Source organism: Pongo abelii, chromosome 1 (assembly GCF_028885655.2).
Source record: "Pongo abelii isolate AG06213 chromosome 1, NHGRI_mPonAbe1-v2.0_pri, whole genome shotgun sequence".
NCBI lineage: Eukaryota > Metazoa > Chordata > Mammalia > Primates > Hominidae > Pongo > Pongo abelii.
Window position 1 is genome coordinate 80,946,514 of NC_071985.2, and position 23,857 is coordinate 80,970,370.

At 38.8% G+C, this 23,857-nt stretch overlaps 1 protein-coding gene across 6 annotated transcripts in view; it reads left to right on the forward strand.

Annotated features, from left to right (window-relative positions):
- NME7 (NME/NM23 family member 7) overlaps window positions 1-23,857 on the forward strand; it is a 231,786-nt gene that overhangs the window by 193,350 nt on the left and 14,579 nt on the right. For 3 of the 6 annotated variants that reach the window (XM_054525728.2, XM_054525737.2, XM_054525729.2), the window contains 2 exons: window positions 296-403; window positions 21,594-21,711. In XM_054525728.2, coding sequence (XP_054381703.1) covers window positions 296-403; window positions 21,594-21,711 — 226 coding nt within the window. The remainder of the gene's footprint in view (window positions 1-295; window positions 404-21,593; window positions 21,712-23,857) is intronic. The other 3 variants (XM_024238742.3, XM_063726598.1, XM_054525739.2) reach the window with 1 other exon arrangement.

Here is a 23,857-nt window from a genome sequence, read left to right on the forward strand (position 1 = left end):
AATCAAAGTTGTTAAGATCTCTACTGTCTTTATAAAATACAAGTCTTTCATAGTAATGAACTAGCTTCACATTTTGTGTGATTCCCATAATCTATTGATAAAAAGAAATGCAATTATTATTTTTCCCCAATGTAGATGAAAGCAGACTTTACATTGGGCCACAGAAAAACCCTTATAAGCACTGTCTATATATAACATGTATTTCATAAATAAGTTAGTGTTTCATATAGCTAGTGTTTTTCTTTTTTATACCATATGGCTAACTTTAATCTATATGTGAATGTATATTTAATAGGAAATTGCCCGGCATTTACGCCCTGGAACTCTCAGAGCAATCTTTGGTAAAACTAAGATCCAGAATGCTGTTCACTGTACTGATCTGCCAGAGGATGGCCTATTAGAGGTAAGATAAAGAAGGTAAACATCCTATTTATATTGCAAGCTCATAAATTATCTCAGGAGTTCTGATGTGTAAGAAAACTTTTTGTTTTATTATTATACTTTAAGTTCTAGGTTACATGTCCAGAAAGTGCAGTTTTGTTACATAGGTATACACGTGCCCTCGTGGTTTGCTGCACCCATCAACCCATCACCTACATTAGGTATTTCTCCTAATGTTATCCCTCCCCTATCTCCCCCACCCCCTGACAAGTCCTGGTATGTAATGTTCCCCTTGGATGACTCTCTTACTTGGCCATCTGATGATTTTGGACTGCAACTTTGAAAGACCAAATTGTAGCATGCTGCATAGCTTTCAAAGAATTTAGATTTTTTTTTCTGGTTGGCGTACGTTATGATTTTAAAATAATTAAATTGTGTGAAATTTGTTTTTATATCAGGTGACTATACCATCACCATAAATTGCTAGTCATGAAAATACATACAGTTGACTCTTGAAAAATGTTTGAACTGTGCTGGTCCACTTATGTATTCATTTGTTCAATAAATATATTAGAAAGTTTTTTGGAGATTTGTGACAATTTGAAAAAACTCTTGGGTGAACTTTGTAGCCTAGAAATATCAAAAAAATAGAAAAAAATGTATATTATGAATGCATAACATATATATAGATACTAGTCTATTTACGTGTTAATCGGCTTTTTGTTATCGATGAAGCTCCCGGTCAACAGCATTAGTAGTTAAGCTTTTGGGGAATCAAAAGTTATATGTAGATTTTTCCACTGTGCAGGGGATAGGTACCCCATACCTCCACACGGTTTAAGGGTCAACTGTTTTCCAATGAAATTAAGAAGTCCAGCCAGGCTCACTGGCATGCACCTGGAGTCCCAGCTACTTGGGAGGCTTAAGTGGGAGGATTGCTTGAGGCCAGGAGTTCAAGGCCACAGTGTGCTATGATTGCATTTGTGAATAGCCCCTGCACTCCACCCTGGACATCATAGCGAGACTTTGCCTCTAAAAAGGTGAGGAAGGGGTCTAATATACAGTGTGATAGTGTTACCCATGGCAAATTCATATGGGTCTACAGCAACCTCAGTACCTCCCTCTTCAGAAGAAAGAATTCAACTGAGGAAGCATAAGGCAGAAGGAAAGACTGAGGCAAGTTTTAGAGCAGGAGTGAAAGTTTACTTAAAAGCTTTACAGCAGGAACAAAAGAAAGGAAAATACACTTGGAAGAGGGCCAAGCAGGTGACTTGAAAGACCAGTGTATGGCTTGACCTTTTGACTTGGGGTTTTTATATGATGGCATACCTCCAGGGTCTTGCATTACTTCTGACCACTTGCCCAACTCCTGAGATCTTATTGAGAAGCCGCTCGTCACCAGTTTTAGGTGTTTTCTATCTACTAGGAGACCGCCTTTCCCTGGCGCCAGCTGTGACCAATTATTACTTCAGCGAGACAGTTAACAACCACCTGACCATCACCTGATGGTCTCCCGACACTGCTGGTGTGAGGTATGGGAGCCCTTTCCTGCCCCGCTCATACCCGACTAGCTACCAATTATAACAATAGCACTCAAAGTGATAGCTAACATTTTGATCACCTTTATTAACCAGATTCTACTATGACACATGCGTTGTATAAATGATTTCTTTTCATTGCCATAGCAACTCCAATAGGCTGGTATTCATTATATCTGTTTTTTTAGGAAACTGAAATTGAGACTCAGAGAGGTTAAGTAACATCCCCAAACCAGACAGCTAATATGAAACAGAGTCATATTTGATCTCTCATCTTTTAAATTAACGTAAAATATGAAACAAAAAATTCTGAGGAAATATAAGTGAAAATGGGTCTGGTTTAGGGTTAAGAAAGTCATTTCTAGGCCAAAATCCAAGAAGGAAACTGTAAATAAAAATTTTATTTTTTTAACTTCTTATAGATTTTAAAATTTTTGTGTCAAAATAAGCTAAATGAAATTTAAAAAGAAATAATTTAAGTGATTATACTATAAATGAAGAAAAATGGTTGATATCCTTAATACACATTTATTTTAATGAGTATTATGTTTTATGTGATCAAATCTATTAGTCTTTTAAAAAAAAAATTATGTCCTGGAAATTGTACATAGAAAAGCCTTCCCCAAATATTTTGTTTTCATTTTCATATATTGAAATGTTCAATCCACCTGGAATTTATTAGACATAAAGTGTGAGGTATGGATTTAGCCAGCTATCACAATATTGTTTATTAATAATAAACAATTTATTTTATTTAAGTGGCTAAATCCATCCATCCTTTCATTATTCTTTCTCATTTATTGAATACTTATATACATCCTTGCCTGTTTCTGAACTTCCTATTTTATTCCATTGATGTGTACCAGCAAAATACTGTTTTTATTATTGTAGCTTATTTATACTTTACAAAAGTGTTCTTGGTTAGTCCCTAAAATGTATTCCTCCAAATGAACTTTTTATTTATTTATTTATTTATTTATTTATTGAGAGGGAGTCTCACTCTGTCGCCCAGGCTGTAGTGCAGTGGCACGATCTCGGCTCACTGCAACCTCCGCCTCCTGAGTTCAAGCATTTCTCCAGCCTCAGCCTCCTGCATAGCTGGGATTACAGGTGCATGCCACCATGCCCAGCTAATTTTTTGTATTTCTAGTAGAGATGAAGTTTCGCCATGTTGGCCAGGCTGTCTCCTGACCTCAGGTGATCCACCCACCTCAGCCTCGCAAAGTCCTGGGATTACAGGCATGAGCCACCATGCCTGGCCAACCTCTGAATGAACTTCAAATGACTTTTTACCGAGGTCTTTACTCCACCCCTACAAAATGCAAATGGGACCTTGAGTGACGTTACAATATGTTTATAAATTATATGGAAATGTCATATCTGTAATAGTGAGTTTCTCCAACTTCATATGTGGTATGCCTCTCCTTTTATGCAAGCAGTAGAGTCACTTTTTTTCATATAGTTCTTAGCAATAGTCTATTCAATTTATCACCATAAGTTTCTTCGTTGTTGTTATAGAAAGTGACTTTGTTAGCTCCATTAAGATTTTCTGGTATAATCCAAGATATTTGTAAAACCTTATCTATTATGCATCTTTGTATGAAATTTAGACATACTTGTGAAATGTAAAAATGTACCTAGCTTTATTTTTTAATAACCAAAAAGATTAAATGTTTATTTTAAATTTTAACTTTTTTATAAATAAATATTTCCTCACCTTCTGATAGCTTGGACCTATCAACTAGGTTTGAACAGAGACTTTTACTTAATGAGACTGAAATGTTATTAACCATGAAATTTATACCCATTAAAAATATTATCCAAGAGGGCCTGAGGAAAAAAAAAGAAAAAGGAAAAAGTATTATCTAAGGTATGCCTATGATTTTGCTCATATCGTTTGAAATAGATTATTACTGCCTGTAGTTTGCAAAGCCATTTACTAAATGATTGCAATTTTTCTGATCTAACTTCACTGGAGATTTCATTGTACATTAATGACTGTGGTTTAGAGAATTAATCAAAAATCAGAAGTTAGAGCATCAGTAGCTTCCTCTTATATGGCTGATTATTTTACTTGATATGAACTTGAATAAGTCACATTTTCTTTCCATGCCTCACTTCTTTTATCAGTAAAATGAAATAAAGAGTGCTGATATAGTCAAGGATGCCCTTATCAATTAACTACTTTCAGATTATTATTTGGCTTCAGATGATAAAATATTATGAAAATACATAAAGGCCAAATGAGGTATCTGGCTATAGGTCTTCAAAGTGAAAATCCGAGTGACACAAGACAAGTTGTCTGATCAGTGAGCACTTTGTTCCTAAGATCAGCTCTTCATTAGGGGGACATCCTTTAGATGCAGAGTGACCATAAAATTTATTGCCCAATTAAACACCCTTTGAAAGGCAGCTCTAATCAGAAAAGATGTTCAGACAAGAGGCATAAACCAGAACTGTCACATGCAAACTGGAATATATTGTTATCCTATTTATATGGCAAGAAGACAAAGAGGGGAACATGCTACTTCTCTTTAATCTTTCCCTAATGTGATGTTTACTGAGCTATGTATCATGGGTGTAGAGCTCAAAAAGTATGGCTTCAGTTTATATTTTGTCATTATCCATTATTTTATTTATGTATTTATGTATGTATGTATGTATTTATTTATTTATTTATTTTTATAGCAAACAATTATAGAACATGTTTTACTTGCTGGATTGTGGTAGGATCAAACAATTCATTTCTACTGTTCTCCTAGAACTCATAGTAAGTTTGAGAGGTCAAAGATCTTAGCATGAATACAGAAATTTGTTTTCTTTGAATATTGCTAATTCTGACCCAGTGAATTTTGTGATTATAGGAATAAATTATGGTATTTATAATATGAGACATTCTAGAATGTTCTGTCACTGTTAATGTTCTCTAATACTCTGCTGGTTGTAACTACAATGATCTTAAATTTGTGTGTTAAAGATAGCATTGATGGTAAAATCTTCAGCTGAGTAATCAAATACTAGTTTTCTATTAATAGCAAAGAATTTTTGAAGTAATAATGCCCACTGCTGGCAATGATACAGTAAAGTAGATACCCTCATATAGCTGGTGACAACTATGAGCAAAACATATTGAAAGCCTTGGAATATTTCTTTTTTTTTTATTTTATGATTCTTATACTTTAAGTTTTAGGGTACATGTGCACAATGTGCAGGTTAGTTACGTATGTATACATGTGCCATGCTGGTGTGCTGCACCCATTAACTCATCATTTAGCATTAGGTATATCTCCTAATGCTATCCCTCCCCCCTCCCCCTACCCCACAACAGTCCCCAGAGTGTGATGTTCCCCTTCCCGTGTCCATGTGTTCTCAATGTTCAATTCCCACCTATGAGTGAGAACATGTGGTGTTTCGTTTTTTGTCCTTGTGATAGTTTACTGAGAATGATGATTTCCAATTTCATCCATGTCCCTACAAAGGACATGAACTCATCATTTTTTATGGCTGCATAGTATTCCATGGTGTATATGTGCCACATTTTCTTAATCCAGTCTATCATTGTTGGACATTTTGGTTGGTTCCAAGTCTTTGCTATTGTGAATAGTGCCACAATAAACATACATGTGCATGTGTCTTTATAGCAGCATGATTTATAGTCCTTTGGGTATATACCCAGTAATGGGATGGCTGGGTCAAATGGTATTTCTAGTTCTAGATCCCTGAGGAATCGCCACACTGACTTCCACAATGGTTGAACTAGTTTACAGTCCCACCAACAGTGTAAAAGTGTTCCTATTTCTCCACATCCTCTCCAGTACCTGTTGTTTCCTGACTTTTTAATGATTGCCATTCTGACTGGTGTGAGATGGTATCTCACTGTGGTTTTGATTTGTATTTCTCTGATGGCCAGTGATAGTGAGCATTTTTTCATGTGTTTTTTGGCTACATAAATGTCTTCTTTTGAGAAGTGTCTGTTCATGTCCTTCGCCCACTTTTTGATGGGGTTGTTTGTTTTTTTCTTGTAAATCTGAGTTCATTGTAGATTCTGGATATTAGCCCTTTGTCAGATGAGTAGGTTGTGAAAAGTTTCTCCTATTTTGTAGGTTGCCTGTTCGCTCTGATGGTAGTTTCTTTTGCTGTGCAGAAGCTCTTGAGTTTAATTAGATCCCATTTGTCAATTTTGGCAAGCCTTGGAGTATTTCTATAACTTTTGTCCCAGAATTCTACTTCGTAGAATCTAAGCAAAGGAAGAGAGTGGCAGCAGGACTACAAAATGGAAAGTTATCTGCACAGATGTTCATGGAAGGAGTATTTGTGATCATTAACAATGGAAATAATATGCATGTTTACAGATACATCCCACCTTCCCTCCTCTAAGAAACCTTCCATGGCACCCATAGTCTGCATCAGTCCGTATGTGTGTTTTCATAGCACTTTGCCTTCCTATACTATAGTGGTGTAGCCAAGAGTCAAAATAGCTCTGTACTCCTCCTGGGCAAGTTACTCATCTCACTATGCGTAGGTTTCCTCACTCTGTAAAATGAAGATAACAGTACCTGCCGTATCAAATATCATTGTGCCTAGCAAATAGTAATTGTTCAACAAAGGATAGTAGTTATTATTACTATTACAGCGCAGTGTCTGTTTCCTTATGTGAGACTGTGAGTACACATAGTAGGGAAGAGATTTTTTCTTGCCTGGCATATAAAAGCTCTTCAATAAGTGATTTTTGAAAGAAAGGAAGGAAGAGTTTAGTTAAATAAATTATATTTTTTGCACTCAGTGAAAAAGTATGTCACACTTTATAGAGAAGACTCTATAACAGTGTTTCCTAGCCTTGGCTGCACATCAGAATCACCTAGCCAGTTTTTTAAATACTGACGTCTAGACTCATCCCCAGAGATGCTAATTTTTTTTTTTTTTTTTTTTTGAGACACAGTCTCGCTCTGTTGCCCAGGCTGGAGTGCAGTGGTGCAATCTCGACTAACTGCAACCTCTGCTTCCCGGGTTCAAGCTATTCTCCTGCCTCAGCCTCCCAAGTAGCTGGGACTACAGGTGCATGCCACCATGCCCAGCTAATTTTTTGTGTTTTTAGTAGAGACAGGGTTTTGCCGTGTTAGCCAGGATGGTCTTGATTGCCTGACCTTGTGATCTGCCTGCCTTGGCCTCCCAAAGTGCTGGGATTACAGACGTAAGCTACCACACCTGGCCAAGATTCTAATTTTTTTAAACAACTTTAAACTTTTACAAAAGTTGCAGGTATGGTACAATAAATTTTTTATGAACATTTGAGAGTAAGTCATCAACATTATGTGCGTACTTCTGAATCCTTTAGTGTGTATTTTTAACATAAAAGGGCATTTTTTTTTTTTACATAATCACATTACAAGCATCCAAATAAGGAAATCAACATTCATTTATTACTACCATCTAATCCTTAGACTCCATTCAGATTTCACCAGTTGTCTCCATAAGGTTCTTTGCTAGCAAAAGGATCCAGGTCAGGACCATGCATTGCATTTAGTTTTCTCCTTAGTCTCTTTCAATCTAGATCAGTTTCTGAATTTTTCCTTGACTTTCATGACCTTAACACCTTTAAAGATAACAAGTAGAGATTCTAATTTGATTGATCCATTTATCCCTTTGCTCATCAGAAATTTTTCTAGATGGCTTCCACCTACAGTTCTAACAAGATACTGGCAAATTTATTTTGCTGTATGGCATACATTACTCATACGAGAAGTCATTTGTTGGCTCCCCCTTGTCTATGAAAATGAATGATGCCTTTGTGATGTTATGACTCAACCTCGTGTACGCCTCCAGTGTTAGTTGTCACCTCGTGTCACCAATGATACTTCTGAGAGGCAGTTTTACATTCTCCTTGCTTCCTTATCTTTCCCCAGGATTCGTTGAAAAACATCTTTGGGAATCATTGTATGTGGGGAAAATAATATCTACTTCTTTGCCTTTCACTTTACCTCTAAACCTGTGGTCTTTTCGAAGGACCTTCTTTTTCTGATTTTCTCTTACGGGAACACCCAAAACTTTGCATGTACTAAAATTGAGAATCTCAATGTTGCTGAATGGGTATATGGTAGAAAATTCAAGTATGTTTGAATTTTAATTTTGTATACCAAAATGATAGGTCAATCATTCATTTAGGTACTTTATTATTATTATTATTTTGAGACAAGGTCTCACCTTGTCTCCTGGGCTGGATTGCAATGTCATGATCATGGCTCACTGCAGCTTTCACCTCCTGGGCTCAAGCAATCCTCCTGCCTCAGCCTCCTGAGAGGCTAGGACTATAGGCTGTGCGACCATGCCCAGATAATTTTTTTTTTTGTAAAGATGCGGTCTCATCATGTTGCCCAGGCTGGTCTTGAACTCCTGGGTTTGAGCAATTCTCCAGCCTCAGCCTCCCAACGTTCTGGGATTATAGGTGAGAGTCACCATGCCTGGCCTGTATTTATATTTTTTAAACATTAAAACACTTCACTGAGAACACAGCAGTAAACATGTGGCTCTTATCTTCACAGAGCTTACCTTCCAGGAGACAGTTATGTATATGTATAGCAAATATAGGATGATGAAAACATGGGTCTTTCCTGTTTTTTTGTCTAAATGTTCTGTAACTTGGTGATACCACTTTTGTGATTATAAGATTTTAAGAAGCATATAAAATATTTAATTGTATGTATAAGTGTAATTGTCCAACAGGTTCTTCCTGTCCCCTGCACAGAGAAAATCAGTTCACCAAGACTGTGGTATTGAAGTTACCATTTTAATTGACAAGAGGCCGCCCACATAAGAGATGGAATTATTACTCAAATCAGTCTCCCCAAAGGATCAAAGGTTAAGGTTTTTATGGACAATTTGGTGGGCAAGGGCTAGGAAGTATGTACTGCTGACTGACTGGGGATGAAATCATAGAGATGTAGAAAATGGTCCTCTTGTGCTGAGCCTACCTCTGGGTGGGGCCACAGGATCAGTTGAGTCATAAGTCAGGGTCAAGGTGAGGTCCATCGGTTGCCAGAATGCACATCTAAAAAACATCTCAAAAGACCAATCTTAGGTTTTATAACAGTGATGTTACCTACGGGATCAACTGGGGAGATCACAAATCTTGTGACCTCTGGACCACATGACCCCTGAGCAGTAAAGTATTATAGAACCTACGTCTACATTTTAGCAGCATTCAGGCCCCTCCCATAATATTAATATTGTGGCTTTTCATTAGTTTTACAAAGACAGTTTTCAGTTCCTGAGCCAGGAAGGGGTTAGTTCTTGTTTTCAGGTTAAACTATAGACTAAGTTCTTCTCATGGTGAGCTTGGCTGACACCGAGGAATGAGTGAAGACAGCCAGTCTGTGAGGCCAGAAGCAAGATGGAGTCAGCTATGCTAGACTCCTCTCACTGTCATAATCTTTGCAAAGTCAGTTTCATAAGTAGTTGATCAAATCTGAATTTGGATACATAATTATTTCTGCATGGATTCTTATTCTGGTACACTCTGGGGGAAAAAATAGTGAATCAAGGATTAATCAGAAATAAACATAGGTGCAGGGTGACTAAGATGATTGGACAGGCCCCAATTCCTTGGCCATGATTAACGCAGGCCTCTGCACATACTGACACTCATAATTTATCTTTAGTTTTAGCTTCTATCTTGAAAGAAGAAGAGTTGTGATTTTTAGTAGTACATTGTCAAAGAGGGAACAACTTGTACAAATACAAAAGCAAACAGCTTTCTCTTAGAGATCTAAAAATAGTGCAGTAAGACTGGGGCTTTGACCAGGAGGTAGAAAATGGCAAGAGATAAAGCTGGAAACGTCAGCAGGGGCCTTGTAAAGTCATATTAAGACAATTGAACTTCATCTTGAGGCCATTAGGGATCCAAATAAATGTTTTACCCAGGGGAATAGCACAATCATATCTGTGTTATAGAGGTCACTCTGGCTGCAGTGTAGAGAACAGATGAAAGGGCCCTGGGGTCGGGCAGGGAAACAAGTGGATGGAGTCTAGGGGGACAGAGACTAGGTAGAAGTCTATTAAGTAATTCAGGAGAAAATTCTGGTTTCCTGAATTGCTGTGGCAGAAGGGATAGCCAGAAGCAGTGAGCTTCAAAAGACATTTAGTGGGGTAGAACAGACAGCCTCAGAGACTAATTGGATGTGAAAGGTAGCCTGTGGGAATGAATCCAGATTAATGCCTATCTCCAAGCAAACATGATAGTACCATCTTTTTCTGTGATACCAAAATCTAAAAATCTAAAAATGTCTGAAAACCAAAGTTTTTTTGTAAGTTTAATGGTAAAACCTAACCTGATCTTATATCAAGTTGTGTATCATTAAACAGTTTTGTTTCAGTAGCTGGACAAAACATTTAATGTGTATCATTTTTATTTAACCTATTTAGTGTGACTCTTCACACTGCTGTAAAAATATTAATGTATTTGATGATGAGTGACTTCCCAGACCCCTTAGAGTATTATATAATATATACTGTATATTCCAGATTATTATTGCAAATTCCAAAACATCTGGCACCAGGAGTCTTGAATAAGAGATAGTAGACAAAGTTTGAAGTGGCCATGGAGAAAGTGCTGATGACAGAATATATATTTATGGGTTGTATTTACAATTCAGTTGATTTAGGAGATTACATGTATTACGGTGTTATTATTTTCTGGTGAACAGTTTGGCCCAGGGGTGAGGTTTTTACAGGAGGGTACGATGAGGAAAGATAATTGAGGATATTAGCAACTGTAGTTGAAGTTATAAACAAGGAAAGATGTGATGGCAGGAGGTGCTTGAAGAAAGGGAGAAAGTAGATGGGCCAAGGGACCGAATGCTTTTCTAAGGTACCTACAGAGACCCCAGGAATAACAGGGAAAGAGCTGTGTCACGGTACACTTCAGAAGTGGAGCTTTCCATGGTAATGGATGATATGGTTCAGGGTGTGGCCATGGAAGGAGGTAGCCAGTGTGGAGTGGAGATCGGTATCAGTCACTAGAGATATGTAAGTCTAGGAACTGAGAGAAGCTTTCATGTTGAGTGGCATTGAAATCACCTAGGATCATGGTTAGGAGGTAGGGTGGGGAGGAAAATGGTGACCCTTAAAGTCTGAAGTCTTTCACAAACGAGGGAAGTTTGTGAACCAAAGGTGTGACAGCAACAAGGAGAAAAGATCTAGCCAGATGGCATAAGCCTCAAAAAGTCAGGAGTTCATATATAAGGGGAGGAGGTCTTAAAGTAGCACTGGGACAAAGGATAGAACTAGTCCTACCCTCCTGGCCAGAGATTCTTCTCCTGAGGACTCCAAGGAATTGATGCCCTTAGGGAATATCCAAGTTTCATTTAAGGCTAAGAGGCCTATGAAGAGATTCAGGTTTCAAGGGAGTTTACAGTGGCACTGAAGTTCTGCAGAAAGCAATAGGAGTAGTTAGAGATTGGGGAAAGGAAGAAGAATCTCAGAGCCATGTGAGAATAGCAGGATGGGAGAAAAGAGGTGAATATAATGGCCTCCATGTTGGTGGGTTGGGGTGTGACAAATTAATAATTAATTTTCTGGTCACTAGTAAATAGAGACCCTAAAATCATCTTTAAAAATGAGAACTTTTATTTTTCTGCCCCATAATTTGAGATCTGAAGGTAGGCATGTGGGACTGGTATGGCAGTTCCATAATACCATCAGTCACCCAGTCTCCTCCTCCTTGGTACTGTCATCATCTTTAGTATGTGCTTTTTGCCTTGTTGCCACAGAATGGTTGTCAGAACTTGAGTTATCACTTCTTTTTTCCAGGCATAAAGAAAGAAGAGTGAGGGCAAAAGGCGAAGAATGCCAGCTGAGCTAACACTTCTCCCTTGCCCACCTTTAAGCTTTTCCAAAAACCAGAGCCCCCACCCAACAGCTTCTGGTTATGATTTTTCTTGTTGCTGGGATTTAGTACTGTGGCCGCCCCTGTTTAGAAAGGAAGTGAGTAAATGTAGTTCTGTTAGTTGGGAACATTGCTCCCACTAGCAAAAATCAAGATACTGTTAGAAGGAAGAAAGGGAAAATGAATGTTGGATAGGTAAAAAGCAGTGTCTTCTCCAGGTGGTCAAGAGGCATTTAGCTAGTAAACAGGCTTCCAATAGAACTGGCCCCAGCTGATCCCTAGTGCGGTTTTTACGTGTCCTCCCCTGCTCTAGAACAGCTGCATCACCTGAGAACTTAGGGGATATGAAATTCTCGAGGTCCACCGTAGGCCAGCTGCTTAGCAACTCTGGGGATTTGACCCAGGAATCTGCGCTTTAACAAGCCCTCCAGGTGCTTCTGATGCCCGTGAAATTTGAGAACTACCGTCCTAGTGCAGTGGTTCCCAATCAATGGCATGCATTAAAGTCACCTATAGAGTTTTTTTTAACTATGTAAGCCTAGAGCCCTATTATAGAAGATTCTGGTTAAGGAGGTCTGGTATGAGCTTCTTATATCTATAGAGTAGAGCCCCGTTATTCATGGTTTCACTTTCCACAGTTTCAGTTACCCGTGGTCAACCATGGCCCAAAAATATAAAATGGAAAATTCCAGAAATAAACAATTTATAAGTTTTAAATTGTATGGTACCTTAAAGAGCAGGGTTGCAAAAATTAAAAAATAAAAAGTTTTAAATTGTATGCCATTCTGAGTAGTATGATGAAATATTACAGTATATTGTAATAATTATGCTATTTTATTGTTAATCTCTTACTGTGCCTAATTTATAAATTAAACTTTGTCTCTCATATATATGGAAAAACATAGTATAGATAGAGTTCGGTACTATCCACAGTTTCAGGCATCCACTGGGGGAACTGGAACATATTCCCCACTTATAAGGGGGCACTACTGTATTTAATGTTGCAGGTGATTCTGATATTCTGATATGGCTGATAGTTAAACTAGCATTTAGAAACCACTATCCCAGTGAGTAAGGGCACACCAGACTTTTTAAAAACTTATAAAAGAACCTATCAACATAGTAAACAGACAACTTACAGAATGGGAGAAAATTTGGGCAAACTATGCATCTGACAAAGGTCTAATATCCAGCATTTATAAAAAACTTAAAAAAATTTACCAAAAAAAAAAAAACCTACATCAAAAAGTGGGCAAAGGACATGAACAGACACTTCTCAAAAGAAGACATACACCAGACTTTTTAGAAGTCAGCTTTGGTTCTGCTTTTGAGGAAAGCCTAGACCCTGTGAGCAGGCCAGCAAAGGGATTGTTTTGCTTTCAGGACTTAACTGACAGTTGGAAGCAGCAGCAGCCTCTTAACTTTGAAGGGATCAATAGCTTCTCTAGATGGATTTAACTGTAGCCAAGGGTTGTTACACTTCCAAGGGAGTTCCAGTCTCTGAATGGGGGAATCTTTGGCTTCTCTGGAAGGAGCCAGCCATGACCTGATTAATTACCAAGATTTTTTGGGGGAAGTCTCAATGTTGAGGCTGCCATTTGCCCTCCCAGGGAGGAGAGACCTGAGATATGCGGTATGCATGTATTGCATGGATGCTGAGGGTTACAAGGACAGAGGCCCTGGGTTTCTTGCAGCTTAAAATAGTTATCTGCAGGTTCATCAAATCTGCACTCACCATTTGGCATGGTCATGTGGCTCAGAGGTGTGCAGGGGACCAACTCTTATCGTTCTCCCTGTGGGTTGTGGAAGTGCTTTGAGGGCCTGGGCTTATCAGGGACTTTTGTATCTCCAGCTGCAGGCTTTTAGTCTGTTGAGTAAATGCATGTGGGAATATATCATGAATGGGGACAGTGGACCTCCATACCCTCTCTCTTTTTATATGGCTGAAATGTCTCAATGACCTGATGAGAGTGAGCCCTGCTTTCAAGTACACATCTCACCCTTCCCTCCACCTGCCAGTTGCCAGAAAAGTCCACTACAGCATCCCAAAAATGTGAACAATTATTATGTATCAATTAAAAAGGCCACTTCCACCAGCATCTTCTTTCATTGCTGTTTATTCAAGTAAAACCTGAAATATGTGCATGTGGAAAGCGAATAGTTTGCATGGATTCTTTTCTTCCTTCTCAAACCTGATATTTCAGAAGTCTCTACATTCATCGTAAAAACATCATGAAAATATAAGAGGCCTTAAGCTATCAAATTGTAAGTCTTTATTGCCCAGTTAGTATTTCATCAGCGTTGGTTGTTTTCTTAGATAAAAGAATCTTGGATAAGGAGCAATATCACATTCCCTCCTATATCCCGTCATAGTGGGGCATATGTTCATTGCTAGATTCAAAGGGAGTTACAGGTTCATAGGTCTTTCTGTTTCTCAAGTACAGTGCCAGCTCCACCTTTCTTCGGATAGGCTCCCTTCTGAATCTGAAAAGTAACAAGCTTAATGACTTAAGGACTATATTTAATATGATTTATCCCACTTTATATAGGCACTTATAAAATCATTTGCCGAAGACTCTAGGATTATTTTAGATTAATTTATTTTGGATAAATTGGTTAATTAATAACTATGGAAAATCCATATAAAATAAATAGACACAATCGTTGGACTAAAAGTGACCTTATAGGGGGCATTTAAGAATCTCCAGGCATTCTGTCTCAGCACTTTTTTGCATCTTCTCTACCTATTCCCTGGGAAATGGTTCTCAAACAGTAGCACAATTCCCTGGATGGCTTTTTAATTTTTTTTTTAAATTTTTTTGAGACAGAGTCTCACTCTGTCACCCAGGCTGGAATGTAGTGGCATGATCACAGCTCACTGCAACCTTGACCTCCAAGGCTCAAGTGATCCCTCCTCAGCCTCCCTAGCAGCTAGGATCACAGGTATGCACCGTCATGCCCCACTAATTTTTTTTTTTTTTTTTTTGGTAGAGACAGGGTTCCCCTGTGTTGCCCAGGCTGCTCTAGAACTCCTGGGCTCAAGCAATCGTCCCACCTTGGTCTCTCAAAGTGTTGGAAATTACAGGTGTGAGCCACCATGCCTGGCCTGGCTTTTTAAAAATACGGATTGCTGGGCTCTACTCCACAGTGTCTAGTTCAGTAGACCTGAGATAGAGCCTGAGAATTTGCATTCTAACAAGTTCCCAGTTAGTGCTGGATGCTATTGGTTTAGAGTACCACACTTGGAGAGCCACTGTTCTAAGCCAAAAAACACTGTGCACTCTCCATTAAGTCAAGTTGTTCTCTTGATTAATTTTTGTCAAGCTGTTGTCAGATCTGGGATTTCACAGACCTGGAACATTTCAAAAAAAAAAAAAAACTAAACAGTAACAAAACCCACTTTGGGGATAGACATAATGATAAAGTTTTTAAAATTTAACAAATGAAGACATTAGAAAAATTTGTTTCCCATCATCATCGTTTTGTTTTAAAAGGACATTTAATCACCAACAGCATTTTATCATAGAATAATGGACTGTCTCTTCAACTGAATAAATTCAGCTTTACCTGAAGCTCACTTTATTGCTATGGCATGCCAAAGGCATGATGGTCGAAGCAGTCCACTTCAGGCACAGGCAAAACAGCATTGCATCTTCTGTAGATCATTTTAAAACAGTAATAGAATCCACTAATAGTTTGTCGGCTTTTCATTATCACCATAAACAGGCAGTTCCAAGCAATGTCAGTGAGAAAATACTGCCCTTTTCCCAGGGTGGACTACTCCTGCCAACCCTTGCTTCATCACTGCTTTGTTGCCCTCATTTTTCCCGTTTTGCCAGAAAGCAGTGAAATGTCATCCTAGACCCTCACCATCTGGTGATTGGGAGCAACTGGGCTAAGTTACACATGCTTATGGAGTCTTTGATTGATAATTTTATTCAAACTTGATGTGGAAAATGTATATCACATTTCATAGGTCAAAGAGGAATGTAAACTAGTTGAGTCCCGCGAGTGGTGATTTTATCTATGTTAAAGAAAATTGGGCCAGGTGCTGTGGTAATCCCAGCACTTTGGGAGACTGAGGCAGAAGGATTGCTTGAGCCAAGGAGTTCGAGACCAGCCTGGATGACACAGCAAGACCCTGTCTCTATCTTAAAAAAAAAATTTTTTTTGAAATTATACTAATTTTAAAAACATATTTTAAAAATAAAGAAAAAAATTCTTTATAATTATTTGGAGAAATAGAGTATTCTTTAACACTTATACATAAGCACAAATATTTTTAAAAATATTTATTTAACTAGGACTAATGGAAAAAGGTAGAAAATTATGATTTTTTTTTTTTTTTTTTTAGACAGAGTCTTGCTCTGTCACCCAGACTGGAGTGCACTGGCTTGATCTCAGCTCACTGCAACCTCCACTTCCCAGGTTCAAGCAATTCTTCTGCCTCAGCCTCCTGAGTAGCTGGGACTGCAGGTGCACGCCACCATGCCCAGCTAATTTTCGTATTTTTAGTAGAGACGGTGTTTCACCATATTGGCCAGGCTGGTCTTGAACTCCTGATTCGCTCACCTCGGCCTCCCAAAGTGCTGGGATTACAGGCGTGAGCCACCATGCTCGGCCTCTGATTTTCAAATTCAAAATAAAAAGCCAGAGATTTTTTAATAATATTGAGTTCTTCAATGTAACATGACGAATTAAAAATTAATTTTATCTCCTTAATCCATGGCTTAATTTTAAGTTAACTACCACGTATTATTTTAATTTCATTCATTCATTGATATGAATGTGCAGTCATTTCACCAGGTGCTGTTTTGAAGATACACTGCCCAGCACAGTGGCTCATACCTGTAATCCCAACACTTTCGGAGGCTGAGGTGAGAGGAACACTTGAGCCCAGGAGTTTGAGACCAGCCTGGGCAACATGACAAGACCCAGTCTCTAAAGAAATACAAAAATTAGCCAGGTGTAGTGGCATATACCTGTGGTCTCAGCTACTCCAAAGGCTGAGGCAGGAAGATTGCTTGAGCCTGGGAGGTCAAAGTTGCCATGAGTTATGATCATGCCACTGTACTCCAGCTGGGTGACAGAGTGAGATTCTGTTTCAAAAAATAAAACGTGATTATCCCTATTTGGCTGGGCACAATAGCTCACACCTGTAATTCCAACACTTTGAGAGACCAAGGCAAGAAGATCACTTGAGCCCAGGAGTTCAAGACCAGTCTGGGCAACAGAGGGAGAATTCTCCACCAAAAAAAAAAAAAATTAGCTGAGCATGGTGGCAGGTGTTTAAAGTCTCAGCTAGTCAGGAGGCTGAGGTGGGAGGATCTCTTGAGGCTGGGAGGTTCGAGATTGCAGTGAGCCATGATCACATCACTGTACTCCAGCTTGGGTGACAGAATGAAACTTTGTCTCAAAGAAAAAGAAAAGTAGAGAGTTTAGATGGAAAAGATAAAAAGACATGTAAAATTAAATTGTAAGATAAAATTAAACACCAGCATAAGAGAATGTTGCCAGATAGTGTATGATGAAGTGTTAGAAACAGTAAGTATGAGAGTTCAATGGAGAGCAGTATGACTGTGGCCGAAGGGGGTCAGGGAAATTTCATGAAATAAATTTCATGAATTTAATGAAATGGCATTTGAAGAATAAGGCAGATTTTTATACACACAGAAAAAGAACATGGCAGGCTAGTTTTAGGAGACATTGAGTTCCTCTGGTTGAAGTGGAGGGTTCCTTTGGTAGAGTATGGGAGATAAATTTGGAAATGTAAATTAGAGCTAGATTGTGGAGACTTTGGAAAGCTTTCTGATGGCAATAATGAACATTATGATAATGGTGATAAAAATAATTAATTTACTAAGCAATATATACCAGGTACTATGCCAAATTGTTTACCTGCATTACCTAAAAACTCTATTGAATAGTTTGTATTATCTCCATTTTATATGCTAAGAGAGTGAAGCTCCCATAGGTGAAATGACTTGGCCAGGATCACACCACCAATGAGTGGCAGAGAGCTGAAATTTGAACCCAAGTTTGTCTAAGTCCAAAACCAATGTTTCTATACAGCAAACTAGGTCAAGGATGACAAAAGTGTTTCAATTCAAGTGCCAGTTTTTGATTTATTAATAAAACTACAACCAAATAGAAAAAAAATCACCATGATGGATTACTGATGTTTGCTGTAAATGCGGGATGAGAGTTTCTTGGTATGTATGACACACAGTGGCTACTTAGGCTCTAGAAAACTGGAAGCCATCAAAGGTTTTTGAACAGGGCAGTGACTTGATAAAGGTTCCAAAACTTTAACCAAGCAGCAGAGTTTAAGATGAGTAGATAATAGGAGTAATGGAAGCATATACTCTGATCATCCAGTAACAAGTCTTAAGGACCTGGTAGTCTAAAATAAGACCATTCAGAAATTTTCTTCTCCTTCAAGTGATCTATTTCTACTATCAAGGTGTAATTCTTTGAATAGTATCTATCTCCTCCCCTGACCTCTATGATCCATGAGAACAGTGTACTTGTGTGTTTTGTTCATTCCTCAATTCTCCAGTGGGTAGGCATTCAATATAGTTTTCTTAAATCCAGTAATAATAAAAGCAATGATGATCATAGAAAGCACTCACTTTGTGCCCAGACTGGGTTAAGTACTTTCAATACAGCAAATGCATATGGAATCAGACTACTTGGGTTTGAATTCTAGCTCTGCCACTTACTAGCTGTCCAAGCAAGCAGGTTAAACTCTTGTGCCTGAATTGCCTCATCTTTATGGTGGGGATAATAATAGTACTTACCTCAGAGAGCAGCAGCAAGAAATAGATTAGGTGATATAGGTAAATCAATAAGAATAGGAAGTATTCAATTAAATATTGGTTATTATTATTATCTTTTTAAATTATTATCTTTACCATTCTATACTTAACTTGTCCATTAGAAAATAAATATAGTAGAGTCAAAGGAAAGGCTATAACTTCTATGGCAGGCCTGTTTCGTGTCAGGCCTGTTAGGCTCTTTTATAAATGATATCCCAGCTAAGTTAAAACTCCAATTTCACTGTCACAACCTATTTAATTATCTTTTTACCAAATACAAAACCCACACAAATCTGGATTTTTTTTTTCTTTTCAACTGATTATGGGCTTTAACAAATCTGGTTTCAAATAATGTATTTTTAAAGATAAATTGAAAATTTATCATGAGAGGGCTCCCATGAGGACGCAAGGTAGGCTGAGGAGGCAGGCTTCAGATCAGGTCATGTAGGGGCAATGAACCCGAGGGAGGAGACAGATGGACAGAGGACACAGGCAGAGGGAGGGGGTCTGCAGAGGGAAGGAGATACTGACCGAGGTCTGGAATGACCATCTCTACCAAGAGACCCTCTGCCTCCCACAGGGTGTCCAGACACTGGTGCACACATTCCTACCCAAGGGCCTGGGCTGGCACAGCCCTGAAGAAGGTGGCACCCACTCTGGCAGTCAGTGGGTCTGGCCTGGTGGAAGGATCATCACAGGCTTCAGGGGGCTGGACAGCCTGGGGGGACTAGCGGACGTCATCTCTTCCAGCCTCCTGCCCTCAACCAAGTCCAGCTCTGAGCCCTGGGTCACCCAGGGCCACCCTGGATTCATTGGAATCCCTCCACCACCAGTAGGTCAAGTTCTGTAGAGGTCTGAGGATGGTGGTCAGCTGGGGAGGCAGCAGAGGGTGAAGAGGGTCACAGTTCTACCAAAGCCTTGTCCAGTCATCCTCCGTCCCCTCGAGGCCTCTTCCCTGATCTCCCACTCCATCCTGCCACTTCACTCATTTCATCAGCTGCCCCTGAAGCACCTGGGACTCAGGACTGGTTTTATCTTCCAAGGCCTTGGTGAAGGGCTGGCCCAGGATCTGCAGCCACACCTCATACAGCACCAGCTCTGCCTTCCCACCTAGAGCAATGGGGGTGGAGATGGCATCAGCCTGGGCCCTCTCTCCTGGAAACCCTGGGGTGGGACTCATACCCAAGCTGTAATGCTCCAATCCAGCAGTCAGCCAACGTTAGTCTAAGGGCCCATCCCTTGCTGCCTGTTTTTGTGCAGCCCATGAGCTAAGAATGGCTTTCACATGTTTAAATGGTTGAAAAACATCAAAAGTAGAATAATATTTTGTGACACATGGAAAGTATGTGATATGCAAATTTCAGTGTCCATAAATAAAGTTTTACAGGAACATAGCGGAGAAAAGGCTTTTATTCTTTTAGTGTAGCCTTTTATGTTTGAAGAGCAAATTATATTGCCTTGCAAGAAATTCAAAGGTCAGTACCCAGGTGCTAGCCTCTGTACCGTACCTATCTGAACTTGCTCCTCTTTTTTTTTTTTTTTTTTTTTTCCAGCCTCTCTTCTCATCATATAAACCGTCTTGTCTGTCACCTGGCAGTACAATTAAACTCATGGATGATTCCCTTTTGTAGCTGAAGTTTGAGAGGCAAAAGGTAGCTGGTTAGTAGGAAGGAAGTGAGAATACATGTTTTTTCTAGACAACCAAAATATCCCTTTGCCTACTGTTTATTAAAAACAAATAAAATCAAAATCTTGTTCCATCACCACTAAGCAATGCTTGTCTCTATTTTGTAGGCCTTTACTATGATGATCTTCAGTAATGTTAACATATTAAATGAGTTTGGCCAATTCTTGATCTTTTATCATAATGGAGAAATTAAGAGGTTAGCAAGGGCCCTTGAAATCCAGAGAGATACTAGCAACTATTTGTCCATTAATTGCAACGTATTTACAATACACCTTACCTTTTTTATAACAAGTATACAGATAGACTAGCTTGCCCTTAGACTCTTAAATATATTTTTCTCAGCTGTCTTATAGAGCACAAAAATATTTGTTATGGGCTTAATATGCACACACACACATATAGACATACAGAGTAAATTAGAGACAATATATATACGTATTGTAAACTAGAGACAGAGTCTCATTCTGTCACCCAGGCTAGAGTACAGTGGTGCAATCATAGCTCAACGCAGCCTTGAATTCCTGTGCTCAGGCAGTCCTCCACTGTCAGCCTCCAAGTAGCTGGGACTACAAGCATGCACCACCATGCCCAGCTAATAAAATAAGTATTTTATAATTGAATGAAAGTGATTAAGAATCATGAAGGGACCCAAAGTCATAAACTAGAAAGATGTTAAAAGACTGGCTCATATCAGAACTGTATAACCCGAATTCAATAAGTCAGTATCACAGTAATCTCCCCTTATCCGCAGTTTTGCTTTCCATTGGTCCCAGTTACTCTCAATCAACTGTAGTTCAAAAATACTTAATGGAATATTCCAGAAGTAAGCAATTCGTAAGTTTTAAATTGCACACCATTCTGAGTAGCATGATGCAATCTCATGCTGTTCTGCTTTGACCCTTCTTCATCACAAGAAGGATGAATACAATACTTAAGATGTTTTAAGAGAAAGACCACATTCACAACATAACTTTAATTACAGCATATTGTTATAACTGTTCTATTGTATTATTAGTTACGTTTTTGATCCCTTAACTGTGCATAATTTATAAATTCAACTTTATCATAGGTATGTTTGTATAAGAAAAAACATAGTATATGTAGGGTTTGGTACTATATGTGGTTTCAGGTATCCCCTGGGGGTTTGGGATGTATCCCCTAGGGATAAGGGGGAAATACTGTAATAACCAAATATAATCCTCTAGCAGTAGAGAGAAATGTGTAACTAAAATATTAACCTCTCTTAGTTAAATATTATTTATTTTATTTTTTTATTATTTTTGAGACAGAGTCTCACTCTGTCACCCAGGCTGGAGTGCAGTGGCAGGATCTTGGCTCATTGCAACCTCCGCCTCCCAGGTTCAAGCAAATCTTCTGCCTCGGCCTCCCGAGTAGCTGGGACTACAGGTATGCACCACCACACCCGGCTATTGTTTGTGTTTTTGGTAGAGACAGGGTTTCACCATGTTAGCCAGGCTGGTCTCAAACTCCTGACCTCAGGTCATCCACCCACCTCAGCCTCCCAAAGTAGGATTACAGGCGTCAGCCACTGCGCCCTGCCAGTTAAATATTACTTAAAACTAACAAATAGATATGCTTACTAGTGCTCTTATTTCTAGTAATCTTGAAGTTGAAAGAACTTCCAGAAGAGCATTGGTATAGAATATATTGTGTGCATGGGCATCTTGTGAAAGAGAAAACTGAGAAAAGATGCCAAGGACAATACATGTATGGGTACATGGCTTTGATCCACATATCAAGTAAGGGAGACAAAGTGCCCTTTTTAACCTGTGACTTTTGTGTCTCTTCACCTAAAACAGCTGGTATTGTGTTCACATTACCACCAACACTGTCCAGTCCCTTCATTTTCCTGGTTCTGGAAAACTGAGGAGAAAGATGAAACCAATCCACTCATTGTGCTTTGCTCTCTGCAGTTTGACCCTGAACTCTTGACTTTGGTCTGCTCCCTGCCTCATTTTTCAGTCAGTGACTAAGCAGTTTTTGAGTTAATAAGTAACTCTTAGGTGACTGATTAAAAAGTCTAGGAGGTGACTTAGAAAGGAGTCTAAAACATGGTTGCCCTAATCGAATTCATCCTGTTTTTCATTCATAAAATATTACAGCTACTCCCACTTTGGCTTTAGGGTGAAAATTGTTAAACCTACTACTGTTCTTTGTCCTTTAGACAGTTATGGGCTTTCCTGTTTTAAGAGGAAACAGAAGACTAGTCTAACAGGAAAATATTAGGCTCTGTTTTCAAGAGCACATGTATTGAGAAGGTTTTGCAGGTTATGGAAAGCTTTTAAAGAAATGAGGCCAGGCGCAGTGGTTCACACCTGTAATCCTAGCACTTGGGGAGGCCAAGGCAGGTGGATCACTTGAGGTCAGGAGTTCGAGACCAGTCTGGCCAACGTGGCAAAATCTTGGCTCTACAAAAAATACAAAAATTAGCCAGGTGTGGTAATGTGCACCTGTAGTCCCAGTTACTCAGGAGGCTGAGGTAGGAGAATTGCTTAAACCCGGGAGGCGGAGGTTGCAGTGAGCAGAGATCAAAACACTGCACTCTAGCCTGGGCAACAGAGCGAGACTCTGTCTCAAAAAAATAATAAAATAAAAGAAACTTGAAAGAAATTTTGTCTTCAAATATCAAATACCTCCACTACCATGTAGATGCTAATATTGTGTGAGCAATTTTCTGTGAGATAATTGTGAAAAAAGTTATAACAATCGCTATATCCTTCTCACCTTTAATCTGAACGTTAATTTAGCCACAAAGATAGCAATAAGACAACATCTTGAAAGTATCTTATCCACAGCAAAGTCACACTTTCTTTTCTTAAGCATAGATGAAATACAAACTACTATAGTCGTTACTTTTAAATCTCATATTGGGCAAATGCTTACTTGATATAGTTAGGAATTTGATACAGTCATGCTCTTGATGAAGTTTAAAAGATAGCTCTGCTATGAAATTTATTTGCATTAACTTTCTTATCATTGCTTATTGATTTTTTATTTTTATGTATATGGTAGGAATATTAACTAGCTTGTAGGGAGTCCTGGCCATATGCCAAGCATTGGTCTAAGTGTTTTATATGCATTAATTGATGACTCCATTTACAGATGAGTAACTGAAACATAAAAGAGTTAAGCAACTTCCCCAGAGCCACACAGCTAGAACATAACAGAGCACAGACATGAACCCAGGCAATCTGGGTCCAGAATTTACACTCTCTAACCTCACTGCCTTTCTGTATGATCTTAAATGTAACAAGTATTATTTCTCTAGAGTTCATGATAGGATGGGGAGTGAGAGTGGAAAAACTAAGCATGAAGGAAGATATAATAGGAAATAGAGTCAGAATATTTGGCCTCCCTCAAAAGTAATTAGAATGATTAGATATTTACTTATGTTTTATCCTTATTAACTGATATTTTTATTCACAAACTTGTCCAACTCAGTTTTAGATTAAATATATAAAGTTGTTTATTCCTTAAAAAATTCTTAACTGTCAGGCTGCTGCACTGTCAGCAGCAAGAGGCCTTTGAGTTC